The 18,789-nt window shown below is 45.9% G+C and overlaps 1 protein-coding gene across 9 annotated transcripts in view; it reads left to right on the top strand.

Moving 5' to 3' along the window:
* The window catches only part of LOC110487480 (brain-specific angiogenesis inhibitor 1-associated protein 2), a 146,996-nt gene that overhangs the window by 44,194 nt on the left and 84,013 nt on the right, over window positions 1–18,789 (top strand). For all 9 annotated transcript variants that reach the window (XR_005035649.1, XM_036941956.1, XM_036941952.1 and 6 more), the window contains exons 2-3: window positions 7,223–7,298; window positions 10,144–10,230. Coding sequence is in view for 8 of the 9 variants with exons in the window: in XM_036941956.1 (XP_036797851.1) it covers window positions 7,223–7,298; window positions 10,144–10,230 (163 nt within the window). In the remaining variant the exon portion in view is untranslated. The remainder of the gene's footprint in view (window positions 1–7,222; window positions 7,299–10,143; window positions 10,231–18,789) is intronic.

Below are 18,789 nucleotides of genomic sequence, written 5' to 3'. Positions count from 1 at the left end.
TATTCTGATGTTCTTCCTCCTCTGTCTTTACTGTAGGGGGGTGTGTTCTCTGTCTTTACTGTAGGGGGGTGTGTTCTCTGTCTTTACTGTAGGGGGGTGTGTTCTGTCTTTACTGTAGGGGGGTGTGTTCTGTCTTTACTGTAGGGGGGTGTGTTCTGTCTTTACTGTAGGGGGGTGTGTTCTGTCTTTACTGTAGGGGGGGGTGTGTTCTCTGTCTTTACTGTAGGGGGGTGTGTTCTGTCTTTACTGTAGGGGGGTGTGTTCTGTCTTTACTGTAGGGGGGTGTGTTCTCTGTCTTTACTGTAGGGGGGTGTGTTCTGTCTTTACTGTAGGGGGGTGTGTTCTCTGTCTTTACTGTAGGGGGGTGTGTTCTGTCTTTACTGTAGGGGTGTGTGTTCTCTGTCTTTACTGTAGGGGGGGGGTGTGTTCTGTCTTTACTGTAGGGGGGGGGTGTGTTCTGTCTTTACTGTAGGGGGGGGGTGTGTTCTGTCTTTACTGTAGGGGGGGGGGGTGTTCTGTCTTTACTGTATGGGGGGTGTGTTCTCTGTCTTTACTGTAGGGGGGTGTGTTCTCTGTCTTTACTGTAGGGGGGTGTGTTCTGTCTTTACTGTAGGGGGGTGTGTTCTCTGTCTTTACTGTAGGGGGGTGTGTTCTGTCTTTACTGTAGGGGGGTGTGTTCTCTGTCTTTACTGTAGGGGGGTGTGTTCTGTCTTTACTGTAGGGGGGTGTGTTCTGTCTTTACTGTAGGGGGGTGTGTGTTCTGTCTTTACTGTAGGGGGGTGTGTTCTGTCTTTACTGTAGGGGGGTGTGTGTTCTGTCTTTACTGTAGGGGGGTGTGTTCTGCCTTTACTGTAGGGGGGTGTGTGTTCTGTCTTTACTGTAGGGGGGTGTGTTCTGTCTTTACTGTAGGGGGGTGTGTTCTGTCTTACTGTAGGGGGGTGTGTGTTCTGTCTTTACTATAGGGGGGTGTGTTCTCTGTCTTTACTGTAGGGGGGTGTGTGTTCTGTCTTTACTGTAGGGGGGTGTGTTCTGTCTTTACTATAGGGGGGTGTGTTCTGTCTTTACTGTAGGGGGGTGTGTGTTCTGTCTTTACTGTAGGGGGGTGTGTGTTCTGTCTTTACTGTAGGGGGGTGTGTGTTCTGTCTTTACTATAGGGGGGTGTGTTCTCTGTCTTTACTGTAGGGGGGTGTGTTCTCTGTCTTTACTGTATGTGACTTAATTGGAGATGTTGATGCAACACAGAGCAGTATGACCTGCTCCTGTAGACTCAGGAATAACCCTGACATACACACTTTCTTCTCAGTGCCCTTCTCAGTGCCCCATTTTCCAATTAGCTCACACAACAAGGAGAGAGAGAATGGAGTGAGAGAGGGAGACTTTTCAAAGTGTTTCTTACATGGACGTAATATGCGTGGTATGTTGTGCTACATCAACAGATCTAGTGTAGGCTGATACATAGTGTAAACTAACACTGTTGTTGTTCTGAACTGTGAGAGAGTCTAGTTTGACTGGACCCCCAGACACTCTCAAAGCCCCCAGCTGTCACACAGCCATGTTGAGATGCTCAACCCTCTTACTATGTACTTATGGAGTTGGTGCACCACCTGTGTCTCTGTCAATCAGGGCAGGACACTTTAGTGGATGTTCTTTAAGGAGATCTGAATCCTGTCTTTATTATTTTATACAGTACAGCAGGAAATGGTGGTAGGGGAGGCGTGGTGGTAGGGGAGGCCGGGTGGTAGGGGAGACCATGCCTTCTCTCTAGGAGGGTGGGTCACCTCATCCCCTTTGTGTCCCACAGCTGTGCCTTCTCTCTGGGAGCATGTGTGTGTCTCTGTGGGAACATGTGTGTGTCTCTGTGGGAGCATGCATGTGTGTCTCTGTGGGAGCATGCATGTGTGTCTCTGTGGGAGCATGCATGTGTGTCTCTGGGAGCATGCATGTGTGTCTCTGGGAGCATGCATGTGTGTCTCTGGGAGCATGCATGTGTGTCTCTGGGAGCATGCATGTGTGTCTCTGGGAGCATGCATGTGTGTCTCTGGGAGCATGCATGTGTGTCTCTGTGGGAGCATGCATGTGTGTCTCTGTGGGAGCATGTGTGTGTCTCTGTGGGAGCATGTGTGTGTCTCTGTGGGAGCATGTGTGTGTCTCTGTGGGAGCATGTGTGTGTCTCTGTGGGAGCATGTGTGTGTCTCTCTGGGAGCATGTGTGTCTCTCTCTGGGAGCATGTGTGTCTCTCTCTGGGAGCATGTGTGTCTCTCTCTGGGAGCATGTGTGTCTCTCTGTGGGAGCATGCATGTGTGTCTCTCTGTGGGAGCATGCATGTGTGTCTCTCTGTGGGAGTGTGTGTGTCTCTGTGGGAGCATGCGTGTGTGTCTCTGTGGGAGCGTGTGTGTGTCTCTCTGGGAGTATGTGTGTGTCTCTCTGGGAGCGTGTGTGTGTCTCTCTGGGAGCATGTGTGTGTGTCTCTCTGAGAGCATGTGTGTGTGTCTCTCTGAGAGCCAGCATGCTGCTGGACTGTAGTGGACTCTGCTTTATGTAATCATCCTACCAGTCAACAACACTCTACCACTGTTTACAAAGCTGTGTGTGTCAGGTTTCCTCTCAATGCCTTACATAAGGACAGAGGACGGACAGAGGACGGACAGAGGACGGACAGAGGACGGACAGAGGACGGACAGAGAGGAATTAACATTAGCAGGTCCCCTGTGGGGAGTGTTGTGGTTTATCTTCCTCAGAGGGGAACTGTGTGTCACGTATTTTTGAAGGACTGGAGTATGTTGTTGTGATTGTGAGGTGATTTCCCCAGGTCCTCATCAGCTGCTTGCAATGTACTGGAATCACTTATTTTCATGTCATTATAAACTCAGCAAAAAAAGAAATGTCCTCTCACTGTCAACTGCATTTATTTTCAGCAAACTTAACATGTGTAAATATTTGTATGAACAAGATTCAACAACTGAGACATAAACTGAACAAGTTGCACAGACATGTGACTAACCAAAATTGAATAATGTGTTCCTGAACAAAGCGGGGGTCAAAATCCAAAGTAATAGTCAGTATCTGGTGTGGCCACCAGCTGCATTAAGCACTGCAGTGCATCTTCTCCTCATGGACTGCACCAGACTTGACAGTTCTTGCTGTGAGATTTCACCCCACTCTTCCACCAAGGTACCTGCAAGCTCCCGGACATTTCTCATTTCTTGGGGGAATGGCCTTAGCCCTCACCCTCCGATCCAAAAGGTCCCAGATGTGCTCAATGGGATTGAGATCCGGGCTCTTCGCTGGCCATGGGCAGAACACTGACATTCCTGTCTTGCAGGAAATCATGCACAGAACGAACAGTATGGCTGGTGGCATTGTCATGCTGGAGGGTCATGTCAGGATGAGCCTGCAGGAAGGGTACCACATGAGGGAGGAGGATGTCTTCCCTGTAACGCACAGCGTTGAGATTGCCTGCAATGACAACAAGCTCAGTCCGATGATGCTGTGACACACCGACCCAGACCATGACGGACCCTCCACCTCCAAATCGATCCCGCTCCAGAGTACAGGCCTCTGTGTAATGCTCATTCCTTTGCAGATAAACGCAAATCTGACCATCACCCCTGGTGAGACACAACCGCGACTCGTCAGTGAAGAGCCCTTTTTGCCAGTCCTGTCTGGTCCAGCGACGGTGGGTTTGTGCCCATGTGACGTTGTTGCCGGTGATGCCTGGTGAGGACCTGCCTTACAACAGGCCTACAAGTCCTCAGTCCAGCCTCTCTCAGCCTATTGTGGACAGTCTGTGTGTTCTACCTGCAGTATTATAATTCCATCTGTGTTCTACCTGCAGCATTACAATTCCATCTGTGTGTTCTACCTGCAGCATTATAATTCCGTCTGTGTGTTCTACCTGCAGCGTTATAATTCCGTCTGTGTGTTCTACCTGCAGCGTTATAATTCTGTCTGTGTGTTCTACCTGCAGCGTTATAATTCCATCTGTGTTCTACCTGCAGCGTTATAATTCCATCTGTGTTCTACCTGCAGCGTTATAATTCCATCTGTGTTCTACCTGCAGCGTTATAATTCCATCTGTGTTCTACCTGCAGCGTTATAATTCCATCTGTGTTCTACCTGCAGCGTTATAATTCCATCTGTGTTCTACCTGCAGCGTTATAATTCCATCTGTGTTCTACCTGCAGCGTTATTATTCCATCTGTGTTCTACCTGCAGCAATATTCCTGCTTGCATGGAATAACAATATAGAGTATCAACCTTGATCTCCCTGTGAGGAGGATCCTTCACCTTACTGTAACATCTCGATGTCTCGGTCTACCTGAGACGATGATCATTCCCTGTAAGATGGTTCCCACTCTCTTTCCTGAACATCTGTTTTCTGCATGGAACCCACCTAAGCCTGCCTCTGGCTCTCCTTTTCATTGAATACATCAACCTTCATGTGCCTGTGAAGATGTCTGTTTGCCGTACTGTTAGATCTAGTGCTCTCAGGCAGGGCTGTGTTTCAGCAGCAGCAGTAGTTATCTTCCTATCTATTCTACTTCATGTGTTCTGTATAAGCACTTTGTGAAAAAGGGCATTATAAAATCAGTTAGATTGATACTCACTCTGACGCTCTCTGTCTGTGTGCATGTGTGTGCGCCTGCCTGTGTGTGTGCGCCTGTGTGTTAGAGGTCGACCAATTATGATTTTTCAACACCGATACCAATTATTGGAGGACCAAAAAAGCCGATACCGATTAATCGGCCAATTTATTTATTTGTAATAATGACAATTACAACAATACTGAATGAACACTTATTTTAACTTAATATAATACATCAATAAAATCAATTTAGCCTCAAATAAATAATGAAACATGTTCAATTTGGTTTAAATAATGCAAAAACAAAGTGTTGGAGAAGAATGTAAAAGTACAATATGTGCTATGTAAGAAAGCTAACGTTTCAGTTCCTTGCTCAGAACATGAGAACATATGAAAGCTGGTGGTTCCTTTTAACATGAGTCTTCAATATTCCCAGGTAAGAAGTTTTAGGTTGTAGTTATTATAGGAATTATAGGACTATTTCTCTCTATACCATTTGTATTTCATATACCTTTGGATGTTCTTATAGGCACTTTAGTTTTGCCAGTGTAACAGTATAGCTTCCGTCCCTCTCCTCGCTCCTCCCTGGGCTCGAACCAGCAACACAACAACAACAGCCATCATCGAAGCAGCGTTACCCATGCAGAGCAAGGGGAACAACTACTAGAAGGCTCAGAGCGAGTGACGTTTGAAACGCTATTAGCGCGCGCTAACTAGATAGCCATTTCACTTCGGTTACACCAGCCTCATCTCGGGAGTTGATAGGCTTGAAGTCATAAACAGCGCAATGCTTGACACACAACGAAGAGCTGCTGGCAAAACGCTGTTTGAATGAATGTTTACACGCCTGCTTCTGCCTACCACCGCTCAGTCAGATACTTAGATACTTGTATGCTTAGTCAGATTATATGCAACTCAGGGCACGCTAGATAATATCTAGTAATATCATCAACCATGTGTAGTTAACTAGTGATTATGATTGATTGTTTTTTATAAGATAAGTTTAATGCTAGCTAGCAACTTACCTTGGTTTACTGCATTCGCGTAACAGGCAGTCAGTCTCCTTGTGGAGTGCAACGAGAGAGGCAGGTCGTTATTGCGTTGGACGAGTTAACTGTAAGGTTGCATGATTGGATCCCCCGAGCTGACAAGGTGAAAATCTGTCATTCTGTCCCTGAACAAGGCAGTCAACCCTCTGTTCCTAGGCTGTCATTGAAAATAAGAATGTGTTCTTAACTGACTTGCCTAGTTAAATAAAGGTATACAAAAAAATCAGGCGCCCAAAAATACCGATTTCCGATTGTTATGAAAACTTGAAATCGGCCCTAATTAATCGGCCATACCGATTAATCGGTCGATCTCTAGTGTGCGCGTGTGTGTGTGTGTGTGTGTGTACCTGTCTGCGTGTGTGTGAGTGTCTGTTTGCTGCAGATGCTGATAACGCTGAGCCACCACTCCTGGCCCTGTACACTGTTTTGCTCCGTCCCGACAAGTCTCTCCTCCAGTCCGTTCCCCCCAGACCCAGTTTTACTGAACGTTCAGAAAGTTTGGCAGAACCAGGAAGGTGACCTCTGGTGTCAGCCAATCAGTGCCCAGGGAACCGGTGTCAGCCAATCAGTGTCCAGGGAGGGAGTTAGTGGAACTGAAGAGCAACTGCACTGACCTTGGTTTAACAAGCTACACAGGGATGTAGGGAATCACAAATGATTCTGTAGTGGTTTACACATTATGGTGTGCAGATACTGAAGGATTTTTCACCCTGGAACACATTGGTACCATTGCAGGGTATTATAATTGGAGAAGTACAGCAGAGTAAGGTACAGTACAATGGACCTGCCAGCAGTATGGACAGGGACTGAGGAAGCAGGGGGACTGCTTGGAGTAGCTGTCTTTACACACCTGTCAGACTGGGACTGGACTAATTGGAAGAAACCCTGGAAGGAGGATGAGAGGGAGAGGGAGGGAGGGAGGAGGAGGAGGTGTGGATAGGAGATGTCAAGCCTGCTCCATGTTTGTAGTAATGGTTGCATTGTCATTGTAGAGAGAAGACTGGGCATGTTATTCTGTGTATATATAGGGGACATTGTTATTCCTTATCCACACACACCTCTGTTTCCATCACAGAGGGGTTGTTGGCATCTTGGGGAGGAGGGGCTCGTTGTAATGACTGGAGATGAATGAGGGGATTCCGCTTGTTTGATGCCATCCCATTTACTCCGTTCCAGCTGTCCTCCTCTTAGCAGCCTCCACTGGTCTTTCCATGTAATACTATGCAGAAAGACCACGGCATTATTTCAGTCCTCTGCAGTCTCTCTCTTTCCACCTCCATAATCAATGGTCCTCCCTCTCCTCCATATTCCTCTCCTCCCCTGCTACAGTCATTGATAACAGAACATGTTGAAAAGCACTGTAGGTGGACTATTGATTCAACAGGGTTATTCTAGAAATTGAGAAGTGCTGTGTCCCTACGATTGTTTATTATGTGTGTGGGCAAGCACACGCGTGTGTAGGCAAGCAAGTGGGCAAACCTGTGTGTGTGTGTGTGTATTTATGGGCACTCTAGTAGTATGCCAGCTTGTTCTACTGTCATTGTCTGTTTCTCCTCTAACAAACTCCCCTCCCTTCTCTCTCTTTCAGTCCATCATGGAACAGTTCAACCCCTGCTTGCGGAACTTCGTTGCCATGGGGAAGAGCTATGAGAAGGCCCTATCCAGTGAGTGTTCTATTCTTCTTCTCCTCTAATCTGGTTCTGTGGCCTGTTCTTCTCTTCTCTGTTTGTCATCTGTTCCTCACCTCGCTCTCTCTTTCTCCTGCTCTGACTCTCTCCCTCTCCTCTCCTTCCACTCCTCTCCCTCTCCTCTCCAGGTCTAGGCAGCCAGTCACCAGCCTCCTGCTCTCACTCTCTCCTCTCCTCCCACTCCTCTCCCTCTCCTCTACTTCCACTCCTCTCCCTCTCCTCTCCAGGTCTAGGCAGCCAGTCACCAGCCTCCTACTCTCTCCTCTCCTCCCACTCCTCTCCCTCTCCTCTCCTTCCACTCCTCTCCCTCTCCTCTCCAGGTCTAGGCAGCCAGTCACCAGCCTCCTGCTCTCACTCTCTCCTCTCCTCTCCTCCCACTCCTCTCCCTCTCCTCTCCAGGTCTAGGCAGCCAGTCACCAGTCTTCTTTGTGCCGTCTCATTTAAAGAAAGAGATGATATTTCTCATCCTGACACCGTAGCAGTCACACAGCCAGTCTTATCATCTGGTCTGCAACCTCTGGCACAGCCTCAGGAGTGAGGATGTTTCCCAAACGGTATCCTGTTCCCTACATAGTGCACTACTTTAGCTCAGAGGGAATAGGGTGTTGTTTGGGACTCAGACAGAGAGGTGTGTTGCAGAGCAGCAGTACACTCAACGCCTGGGTCCTAATCAGAGCAGAGCAGCAGTACAATCGACAGCTGGGTCCTAATCAGAGCAGAGATGGAGCACTGTGTACCTCTGGTGGAGTGATAGACAGTTCACTATAAAAGATCTGATAGACAATGGAAGTGTGTGTGTGTGTTAGCTCACTCTTTGGTTTTACTAAAGAGGTTTAGGAGAGCAGACGAGTACAGATGGACTTATCACACAGAGGACAGAGTGTAGTTGAACCTAACTTGCTCAGATATCTCTCACTTTGTACCGTAGGTCAGGTCTGTCAACACCCCCAATACACACCACTGACACAAGAACACATTAGCTGACAGAATAGTCTATCACTGTCTCCTCAACACTGAATATATCCAGATAACTTGGTGGGACAATAATACATGAAGGAGTCTGCCCTCTGCAGTGGGATAATGACCCATGAAGGAGTCTGCCCTCTGCAGTGGGATAATAACCCATGAAGGAGTCTGCCCTCTGCAGTGGGATAATAACCCATGAAGGAGTCTGCCCTCTGCAGTGGGATAATGACCCATGAAGGAGTCTGCCCTCTGCAGTGGGATAATAACCCATGAAGGAGTCTGCCCTCTGCTGTGGGTTGGTGGGTCAGGGGGGTGTAGCTCCTCCTCTGACTGGCTGGTCTCTGACCCCTCCTTCACCCCAGGCCAGTTTATCTGTTCTTGGTAGGCTGGACAGGTCTAATAGGGAGACCTGGAGGATTGGCCCAGGCCAGTTTATCTGTTCTTGGTAGGCTGGGCAGGTCTAATAGGGAGACCTGGAGGATTGGCCCAGGCCAGTTGATCTGTTCTTGGTAGGCTGGGCAGGTCTAATAGGGAGACCTGGAGGATTGGCCCAGGCCAGTTGATCTGTTCTTGGTAGGCTGGACAGGTCTAATAGGGAGACCTGGAGGATTGGCCCAGGCCAGTTGATCTGTTCTTGGTAGGCTGGGCAGGTCTAATAGGGAGACCTGGAGGATTGGCCCAGGCCAGTTTATCTGTTCTTGGTAGGCTGGACAGGTCTAATAGGGAGACCTGGAGGATTGGCCCAGGCCAGTTTATCTGTTCCTGGTAGGCTGGACAGGTCTAATAGGGAGACCTGGAGGATTGGCCCAGGCCAGTTAGGCCATTAAGAGGTGAGTGAAGAGGAGGGGGCGTGGGTGGACACATGCTGTAAACCCATATGGTCGTGTTAGTCAGTAGTAAGTAACTAAGCTTTAGTCTGAGCCTCAACGGTCCATAGGGCAGGAGCCTGTCTTGTTTTTGTAATGTGAGGCAGCTTGGTGTACAAGTTCACCCCCTGGAAAGGACTCTTCTGTTGGCTGGGGACTGGGGCTGACACAGCCCATAATAACTAGTTGTTCAGGATCCAGCTAGCTGCACTAGGACAGCCCATAATAACTAGTTGTTCAGGATCCAGCTAGCTGCACTAGGACAGCCCATAATAACTAGTTGTTCAGGATCCAGCTAGCTGCACTACACAGCCCATAATAACATGTTGTTCAGGATCCAGCTAACTGCACTAGACAGCCCATAATAACATGTTGTTCAGGATCCAGCTAGCTGCACTAGACAGCCCATAATAACATGTTGTTCAGGATCCAGCTAGCTGCACTAGGACAGCCCATAATAACATGTTGTTCAGGATCCAGCTAGCTACTGTAGCATTGTCCTCTCTCTCTCTCTCTCTCTCTCTCTCTCTCTCTCTCTCTCTCTCTCTCTCTCTCTCTCTCTCTCTCTCTCTCTCTCTCTCTCTCTCTCTCTCTCTCTCTCTCTCTCTCTCTCTCTCTCTCTCTCTCTCTCTCTCTCTCTCTCTCTCTCTCTCTCTCTCTCTCTCTCTCTCTCTCTCTCTCTCTCTCTCTCTCTCTCTCTCTCTCTCTCTCTCTCTCTCTCTCTCTCTCTCTCTCTCTCTCTCTCTCTCTCTCTCTCTCTCTCTCTCTCTCTCTCTACGAGACACACCATTACTACTGTAGCATTGTCCTCTCTCTACATGAGACACACCATTACTACTGTAGCATTGTCCTCTCTCTACATGAGACACACCATTACTCTCTATAGCATCGTCTTCTCTCTCGACGTGAGGATGTGTGCGAACACTTCTATGTGTGCATCTTTATAGGCCTCGGACCCTGATCTCATGCTGTTCTTCCTCTGTCCCCAGATGTGACGTTTGCTGCTAAGGGCTACTTTGATGCCCTGGTGAGGATGGGAGAGCTAGCCAGTGAGAGCCAGGGATCCAAGGACATGGGTGAGTAGTAGCCAATCAGCTGTCAGGATGTTGGGTCCCGCCTGTCCATTGGACCTAAAGGGGTATTCAGTGCTGGCCAATGCTTGTCTTAGTGTTTGTACTGTAAGTCCGTTTGTCCGTGTCTATCAGCTGCTACATATCTCTTTCCCTTCTCTGGAACTAAAGGGGGCTGTTAACTGGGCTCTCCTGCTGGCCAACACACACACAGTCACTTCCTGTGTTTGTGTCACAGTAATGTCAGGTCTGTAGAGAGACGACCCAGTCTTTGTTTTCCACGCAGGCAGCGTTGTGGGGTCACTCCTACACTCTAAAATGAAAAGCTTCCTGGAAGATCCTTTAGGGGTTCTTCAAATTGAACTGTGGGGGAACCTCTCAGTTCCTCAAATATCCCCCTTAATGGTTCCTCAAAGAACCCCCTTAATGGTTCCTCAAAGAACCCCCTTAATGGTTCCTCAAATATCCCCCTTAATGGTTCCTCAAATATCCCCCTTAATGGTTCCTCAAAGAACCCCCTTAATGGTTCCTCAAAGAACCCCCTTAATGGTTCCTCAAAGAACCCCTTTAATGGTTCCTCAAAGAACCCCCTTTAATGGTTCCTCAAAGAACCCCCGTAATGGTTCCTCAAAGAACCCCCGTAATGGTTCCTCAAAGAACCCCCTTAATGGTTCCTCAAAGAACCCCCTTAATGGTTCCTCAAAGAACCCCCTTAATGGTTCCTCAAAGAACCCCCTTAATGGTTCCTCAAAGAACCCCCTTAACCCCCCTTCTTTTTTTTTTACCCACCACTATTATTATTACTAATATGCATAACAATAACAGAATATTTTTGTGTTTTATGATTGTAGTGTAGAAGCAGAATTAAAAAATGTAAATATGAGGTAAACTCCCAGCAGAACTCCAAGTTCAATCAGTTTCTCCTCTGGCATGTTAATGTGTTGATGTCCTTTGCCTCCACAGCCAGAATGATTTGTCAGTGCATGATGATGGAACAGGTTTCCAGTTCTATTCATCAGCGATGTAGGGAGGGTGAAGTCTGAGAAAACAAAAATATGAATTATACAGATGAGTAACAAAACGTGCACATGACTGTATTCAAACCTTGTTATTTGTAGTAAATGAAAACATTGTTCACTTTTGACTGGTTTTCATACACACATCTTGTCCGTAACGTAGAGACCTCTGGGATCTTCGTTGAAGAGGTCAGAGAGGAGGAAGAGGACTGCTGCTAGAAGGTTTTAGAGAAACCATTCATACAAATGTAATGATAATGTAATGCAGATCACATGTAGGTTATGTGACAAACCAATACCATTTGTACATATCTTTGTGTGCCTTCTCGTCAGTACTCAAATCAAATCAAATGTATTTATATAGCCCTTCGTACATCAGCTGATATCTCAAAGTGCTGTACAGAAACCCAGCCTAAAACCCCAAACAGCAAGCAATGCAGGTGTAGAAGCACGTTGGCTAGGAAAAACTCCCTAGAAAAGCCAAAACCTAGGAAGAAACCTAGAGAGGAACCAGGCTATGTGGGGTGGCCAGTCCTCTTCTGGCTGTGCCGGGTGGATATACTCCTACAGACACATAAGTGGGCCGTTCAGTCATCTGCACCTATAGCCTTCAACATATTCTTCTTTCTTTGTTGATTAACATCCTTTGATTTTGGTCAATTTTCTGATTATAAAGAATTTAAAAAGGGAGAAAGTGCCTGACCAACACAGGGAGAAAGTGCCCGACCAACACAGGGAGAAAGTGCCCGACCAACGCAGGGAGAAAGTGCCCGACCAACGCAGGGAGAAAGTGCCCGACCAACGCAGGGAGAAAGTGCCCGACCAACGCAGGGAGAAAGTGCCCGACCAACGCAGGGAGAAAGTGCCCGACCAACGCAGGGAGAAAGTGCCCGACCAACGCAGGGAGAAAGTGCCCGACCAACGCAGGGAGAAAGTGCCCGACCAACGCAGGGAGAAAGTGCCCGACCAACGCAGGGAGAAAGTGCCCGACCAACGCAGGGAGAAAGTGCCCGACCAACGCAGGGAGAAAGTGCCCGACCAACGCAGGGAGAAAGTGCCCGACCAACGCAGGGAGAAAGTGCCCGACCAACGCAGGGAGAAAGTGCCCGACCAACGCAGGGAGAAAGTGCCTGACCAACGCAGCCATTTGACAAATATGAAATGATAGATGATATCATCATAAATTAATATCAATTTAGATCAGATGAGCTGGAGGTCGACCGATTTATGATTTTTCATAGCAGATACTGATTATTGGAGGACCAAAAAAAATCCAATACCGATGAATCAGGCGTTTTATTTATTTACTATTAATATATATTTTTGTAATAATGACAATTACAACAATACTGAATGAACACTTTTATTTTAACTTAATATAATAGATACAAATCCATTTAGTCTCAAATAAATAATGAAGCATGTTCAATTTGGTTTAAATAATGCAAAAACAAAGTGTTGGAGAAGAACGTAAAAGTGCAATATGTGCCATGTAAGAAAGCTAACGTTTCAGTTCCTGGCTCAGAACATGAGAACATATGAAAGCTGGTGGTTCCTTTTAACATGAGACTTCAATATTCCCAGGTAAGAAGTTTTAGGTTGTAGTTATTATAGGACTATTTCTCTCTATACCATTTGTATTTCATATACCTTTGACTATTGGATGTTCTTATAGGCTCTTCAGTATTGCCAGCCTAATCTCGGGAGTTGATAGGCTTGAAGTCATAAACAGCGCTGTGCATCCCAGCATTGCTAAGAGCTGCTGGCAAACCAGGATAGTGCTGTTTGAATGAATGCTTACGAGCCTGCTGCCTACCACCGCTCAATCAGACTGCTCTATCAAATCATAGACTTAATTATAATATAATAAACACAGAAATACTAGCCTTTGGTCATTAATATGGTCAAATGCGGAAACTATCATTTTGAAAACAAAACGTTTATTCTTTCAGTGAAATACGGAACCGTTCCGTATTTTATCTAACGGGTGGCATCCATCAGTCTAAATATTACTGTTACATTGAACAACTTTCAATGTTATGTCATAATTATGTACAATTCTGGCAAATTAATTACGCTCTTTGTTAGGAAGGAGCCAGGCGGCCCAAACTGTTGCATATACCCTGACTCTCCTTGCAGAACGTAAGAGAAGTGACACAATTTCCCATGTTAATATTGCCTGCTAACATGTATTTCTTTTAACTAAATATGCAGGTTTAAAATACACTGCTCAAAAAAATAAAGGGAACACTAAAATAACACATCCTAGATCTGAATGAATGAAATATTCTTATTAAATACTTTTTTCTTTACATAGTTGAATGTGCTGACAACAAAATCACACAAAAATGATCAATGGAAATCCAATTTATCAACCCATGGAGGTCTGGATTTGGAGTCACACTCAAAATTAAAGTGGAAAACCACACTACAGGCTGATCCAACTTTGATGTAATGTCCTTAAAACAAGTCAAAATGAGGCTCAGTAGTGTGTGTGGCCTCCACGTGCCTGTATGACCTCCCTACAATGCCTGGGCATGCTCCTGATGAGGTGGCGGATGGTCTCCTGAGGGATCTCCTCCCAGACCTGGACTAAAGCATCCGCCAACTCCTGGACGGACAGTCTGTGGTGCAATGTGGCGTTGGTGGACGGAGTGAGACATGATGTCCCAGAAGTGCTCAATTGGATTCTGGTCTGGGGAACGGGCGGGCCAGTCCATAGCATCAATGCCTTCCGTGTGCAGGAACTGCAGACACACTCCAGCCACATGAGGTCTAGCATTGTCTTGCATTAGGAGGAACCCAGGGCCAACCACACCAGAATATGTGGGGTCTCACAAGGGGTCTGAGGATCTAATCTCGGTACCTAATGGCAGTCAGGCGACCTCTGGTGAGCACATGGAGGGATGTGCTTTGATTTGATTTTGCTGTGCTTTGATGTCACAGAAGTGTGATTGACTTGGAGTTACATTGTGTTGTTTAAGTGTTCCCTTTATTTTTTTGAGCAGTGTATATACTTGTGTGTTGATTTTAAGAAAGGCATTGATGTTTATGGTTAGGTTTAATGACCGTTCTTTTTTCGCGAATGCGCTTATTAAATCATCACCCGTTTGGTGAAGTAGGCTGTGATTCGATGATAAATTACCAGGCACCGCATCGATTATATGCAACGCAGGACAAGCCAGATAAACTAGTAATATCATCAACCATGTGTAGTTAACTAGTGATTATGTGAAGATTGTTTTTTATAAGATACGTTTAATGCTAGCTAGCACCTTACCTTGGCTCCTTGCTGCACTCGCGTAACAGGTGGTCAGCCTGCCACGCAGTCTCCTCGTGGAGTGCAATGTAATCGGCGTCCAAATTTCAGATTACTGATTGTTATGAATTTGAAATCGACCCTAATTAACCTCTTAGAGCTCTAGGGGCGCTATTTCATTTTTGGATAAAAAACGTTCCCGTTTTAAGCGCGATATTTTGTCACGAAAAGATGCTCGACTATGCATATTCTTGACAGTTTTGGAAAGAAAACACTCTGAAGTTTCAGAATCTGCAAAGATTTTGTCTGTAAGTGCCCCAGAACTCATTCGAAACCAAGATGATGCATCACCCAGGAATTAGCAGAATTTCTGAAGCTCTGTTTTCCATTCTCTCCTTATATGGCTGTGATTGCGCAAGGAATGAGCCTACACTTTCTGTCGTTCGCCCAAGGTCTTAGCAGCATTGTGACGTATTTGTAGGCATATCATTGGAAGATTGGCCATAAGAGACTACATTTTCCAGAGGTCCGCCCGGTGTCCTTTGTCTAAATTTGTGCGTAATCTTCAGGTGCGGGCATTTTCTCCTGGGATTCAGGAGAGAAAGCATGTGTCCAAGAACGATGTATCAATGAAGAGATATGTGAAAAACACCTTGAGGATTGATTCTAAACAACGTTTGCCATGTTTTCAGTCGATATTATGGAGTTAATTTGGAAAAAAGTTTGCGTTTTGAGGACTGAATTTATGGATTTTTTTTGGTAGCCAAATGTGATGTATAAAACGGAGCTATTTCTAATACACAAGGAATATTTTTGGAAAAACTGAGCATCTGCTATCTAACTGAGAGTATCCTCATTGAAAACATCAGAAGTTCTTCAAAGGTAAATGATTTTATTTGAAGGCTTTTATGTTTTTGTTAATGTTGCGTGCTGGATGCTAACGCTAATGCTAACGCTAAATGCTAACGCGAAATGCTAACTCTAGCTAGCTACTTTTACACAAATGATTGTTTTCCTATGGTTGAGAAGCATATTTTGAAAATCTGAGATGACAGTGTTGTTTACAAAAGGCTAAGCTTGAGAGATGGCATATTTATTTCATTTCATTTGCGATTTTCATAAATAGTTAACGTTGTGTTATGCTAATGAGCTTGCTGATAGATTTACACAATCCTGGATACAGGGGTTTTTTCATAGCTAAACGTGACGCAGAAAACGGAGCGATTTGTCCTAAACAAATAATCTTTCAGGAAAAACTGAACATTTGCTATCTGAGAGTCTCCTCATTGAAAACATCTGAAGTTCTTCAAAGGTAAATGATTTTTTTGAATGCTTTTCTGTTTTTTTGTGTAAATGTTGCCAGCTGAATGCTAATGCTAAATGCTACGTTAGCCATCAATACTGTTACACAAATGCTTGTTTTGCAATGGTTGAGAAGCATATTTTGAAAATCTGAGATGACAGTGTTGTTAACAAAAGGCTAAGCTTGAGAGCTAGCATATTTATTTCATTTCATTTGCGATTTTCATGAATAGTTAACGTTGCGTTATGGTAATGAGCTTGAGTCTGTATTCACGAACCCGGATCCGGGATGGGGAGATCAGAAAGGTTAATCGTCCATTCAGATGAATCGGTCGACCTCTAATACAAGCAGAAACCCTTAACTGGACATAGGATGTCACTTTTGACCAGGGCCCTATGGGTAATGAGGTGCCATTTTCAACTCGCACCTTGTCAACGTGGAGGAGACCGATGTATGATGAGGATAGAGAAGGAGAGAAAAAGAGGATTCCGATGTATGATGAGGATAGAGAAGGAGAGAGAAAGAGGAGACCGATGTATGATGAGGATCGAGAAGGAGAGAGAAAGAGGAGACCGATGAGGATCGAGAAGGAGAAAGAAAGAGGAGACCGATGTATGATGAGGATAGAGAAGGAGAGAGAAAGAGGAGACCGATGTATGATGAGGATAGAGAAGGAGAGAGAAAGAGGATACCGATGTATGATGAGGATAGAGAAGGAGAGAGAAAGAGGAGACCGATGTATGATGAGGATAGAGAAGGAGAGAGAAAGAGGAGACCGATGTATGATGAGGATAGAGAAGGAGAGAAAAAGAGGATACCGATGTATGATGAGGATAGAGAAGGAGAGAGAAAGAGGAGACCGATGTATGATGAGGATCGAGAAGGAGAGAGAAAGAGGAGACCGATGAGGATCGAGAAGGAGAGAGAAAGAGGAGACCGATGTATGATGAGGATAGAGAAGGAGAGAGAAAGAGGAGACCGATGTATGATGAGGATAGAGAAGGAGAGAGAAAGAGGATACCGATGTATGATGAGGATAGAGAAGGAGAGAGAAAGAGGAGACCGATGTATGATGAGGATAGAGAAGGAGAGAGAAAGAGGAGACCGATGTATGATGAGGATAGAGAAGGAGAGAGAAAGAGGAGACCGATGTATGATGAGGAGAGAGGAGAGAGAAAGAGGAGACCGATGTATGATGAGGATAGAGAAGGAGAGAGAAAGAGGAGACCGATATATGATGAGGATAGAGAAGGAGAGAGAAAGAGGAGACCGATGTATGATGAGGAGAGAGAAGGAGAGAGAAAGAGGAGACCGATATATGATGAGGATAGAGAAGGAGAGAGAAAGAGGAGACCGATGTATGATGAGGAGAGAGAAAGAGGAGACCGATGTATGATGAGGATAGAGAAGGAGAGAGAAAGAGGAGACCGATGAGGATAGAGAAGGAGAGAGAAAGAGGAGACCGATGAGGATAGAGAAGGAGAGAGAAAGAGGAGACCGATGTATGATGAGGATAGAGAAGGAGAGAGAAAGAGGAGACCGATGTATGATGAGGATAGAGAAGGAGAGAGAAAGAGGAGACCGATGTATGATGAGGATAGAGAAGGAGAGAGAAAGAGGAGACCGATGTATGATGAGGATAGAGAAGGAGAGAGAAAGAGGAGACCGATGTATGATGAGGATAGAGAAGGAGAGAGAAAGAGGAGACTGATGTATGATGAGGATAGAGAAGGAGAGAGAAAGAGGAGACCGATGTATGATGAGGATAGAGAAGGAGAGAGAAAGAGGAGACTGATGTATGATGAGGATAGAGAAGGAGAGAGAAAGAGGAGACCGATGTATGATGAGGATAGAGAAGGAGAGAGAAAGAGGAGACCGATGTATGATGAGGATAGAGAAGGAGAGAGAAAGAGGAGACCGATGTATGATGAGGATAGAGAAGGAGAGAGAAAGAGGAGACCGATGTATGATGAGGATAGAGAAGGAGAGAGAAAGAGGAGACTGATGTATGATGAGGATAGAGAAGGAGAGAGAAAGAGGAGACCGATGTATGATGAGGATAGAGAAGGAGAGAGAAAGAGGAGACTGATGTATGATGAGGATAGAGAAGGAGAGAGAAAGAGGAGACCGATGTATGATGAGGATAGAGAAGGAGAGAGAGAGAGCGAAAGGCGACGTCCTCTGCAAATTAGATTTCAAAAAGTCATTTCATTTTGTGACAGACAGCAGCTTGGTGGATTTGATTCAGCTCAGAGGGTGTGTGTGTGTGTGTGTGTGTGTGTGCTTGCGTGTCTCCTTCCTTGTGTTCTGGTCCATTTATAAAGGTCTACAGATCCACAAGTTGACAGGAGCTGCTGCCCTCAGATACAATAGTTGCCGTGGCAACAGCTGGCGGTCCCGATGTTTTATCTCCACTCTGGGGACATCAGTCTCTGTGAAGACATCAGTGTCTGTGATAGGATTCTCCTCTCCTTGATCCATGAACAACAAGCTGTTTATTCTGACAGGTTTTCATGGCTCTGTTCTGTAGGGGTGTAGTAGGACAGCTGGGGGGTGTTCTGTAGTAGGACAGCTGTGGGGTGTTCTGTAGTAGGACAGCTGGGGGGTGTTCTGTAGTAGGACAGCTGGGGGGGGGGGGGTGTTCTGTAGTAGGACAGCTGGGGGGGGGGGGGGGGGGGGGTGTTCTGTAGTAGGACAGCTGGGGGGGGGGGGGGGGGGGGGGGGGTTCTGTAAGCTGTAAGGTGTAGTACAGCGTAGTTGGGGCTTCCCTGAGCTAATCAGTCAGCCAGAGGGAAAGACATGAAAGTGATGTGTGGATGTTTTATTCAGTAAAAGAGCTTTTCATTTAACATTTACACGTTAGTCATTTAGCAGACGCTCTTATCCAGAGAGACGTACAGTTAGTTAACCTTTCTGATCTCCCCATCCCGGATCCGGGTTCGTGAATACAGACTCAAGCTCATTACCATAACGCAACGTTAACTATT

This window comes from Oncorhynchus mykiss, chromosome 13 (assembly GCF_013265735.2).
Source record: "Oncorhynchus mykiss isolate Arlee chromosome 13, USDA_OmykA_1.1, whole genome shotgun sequence".
In the NCBI taxonomy this organism is placed as follows: domain Eukaryota; kingdom Metazoa; phylum Chordata; class Actinopteri; order Salmoniformes; family Salmonidae; genus Oncorhynchus; species Oncorhynchus mykiss.
The sequence above is the reverse complement of the archived record's forward strand: the minus strand, read 5'-3'. Positions and strand labels throughout refer to the sequence as shown.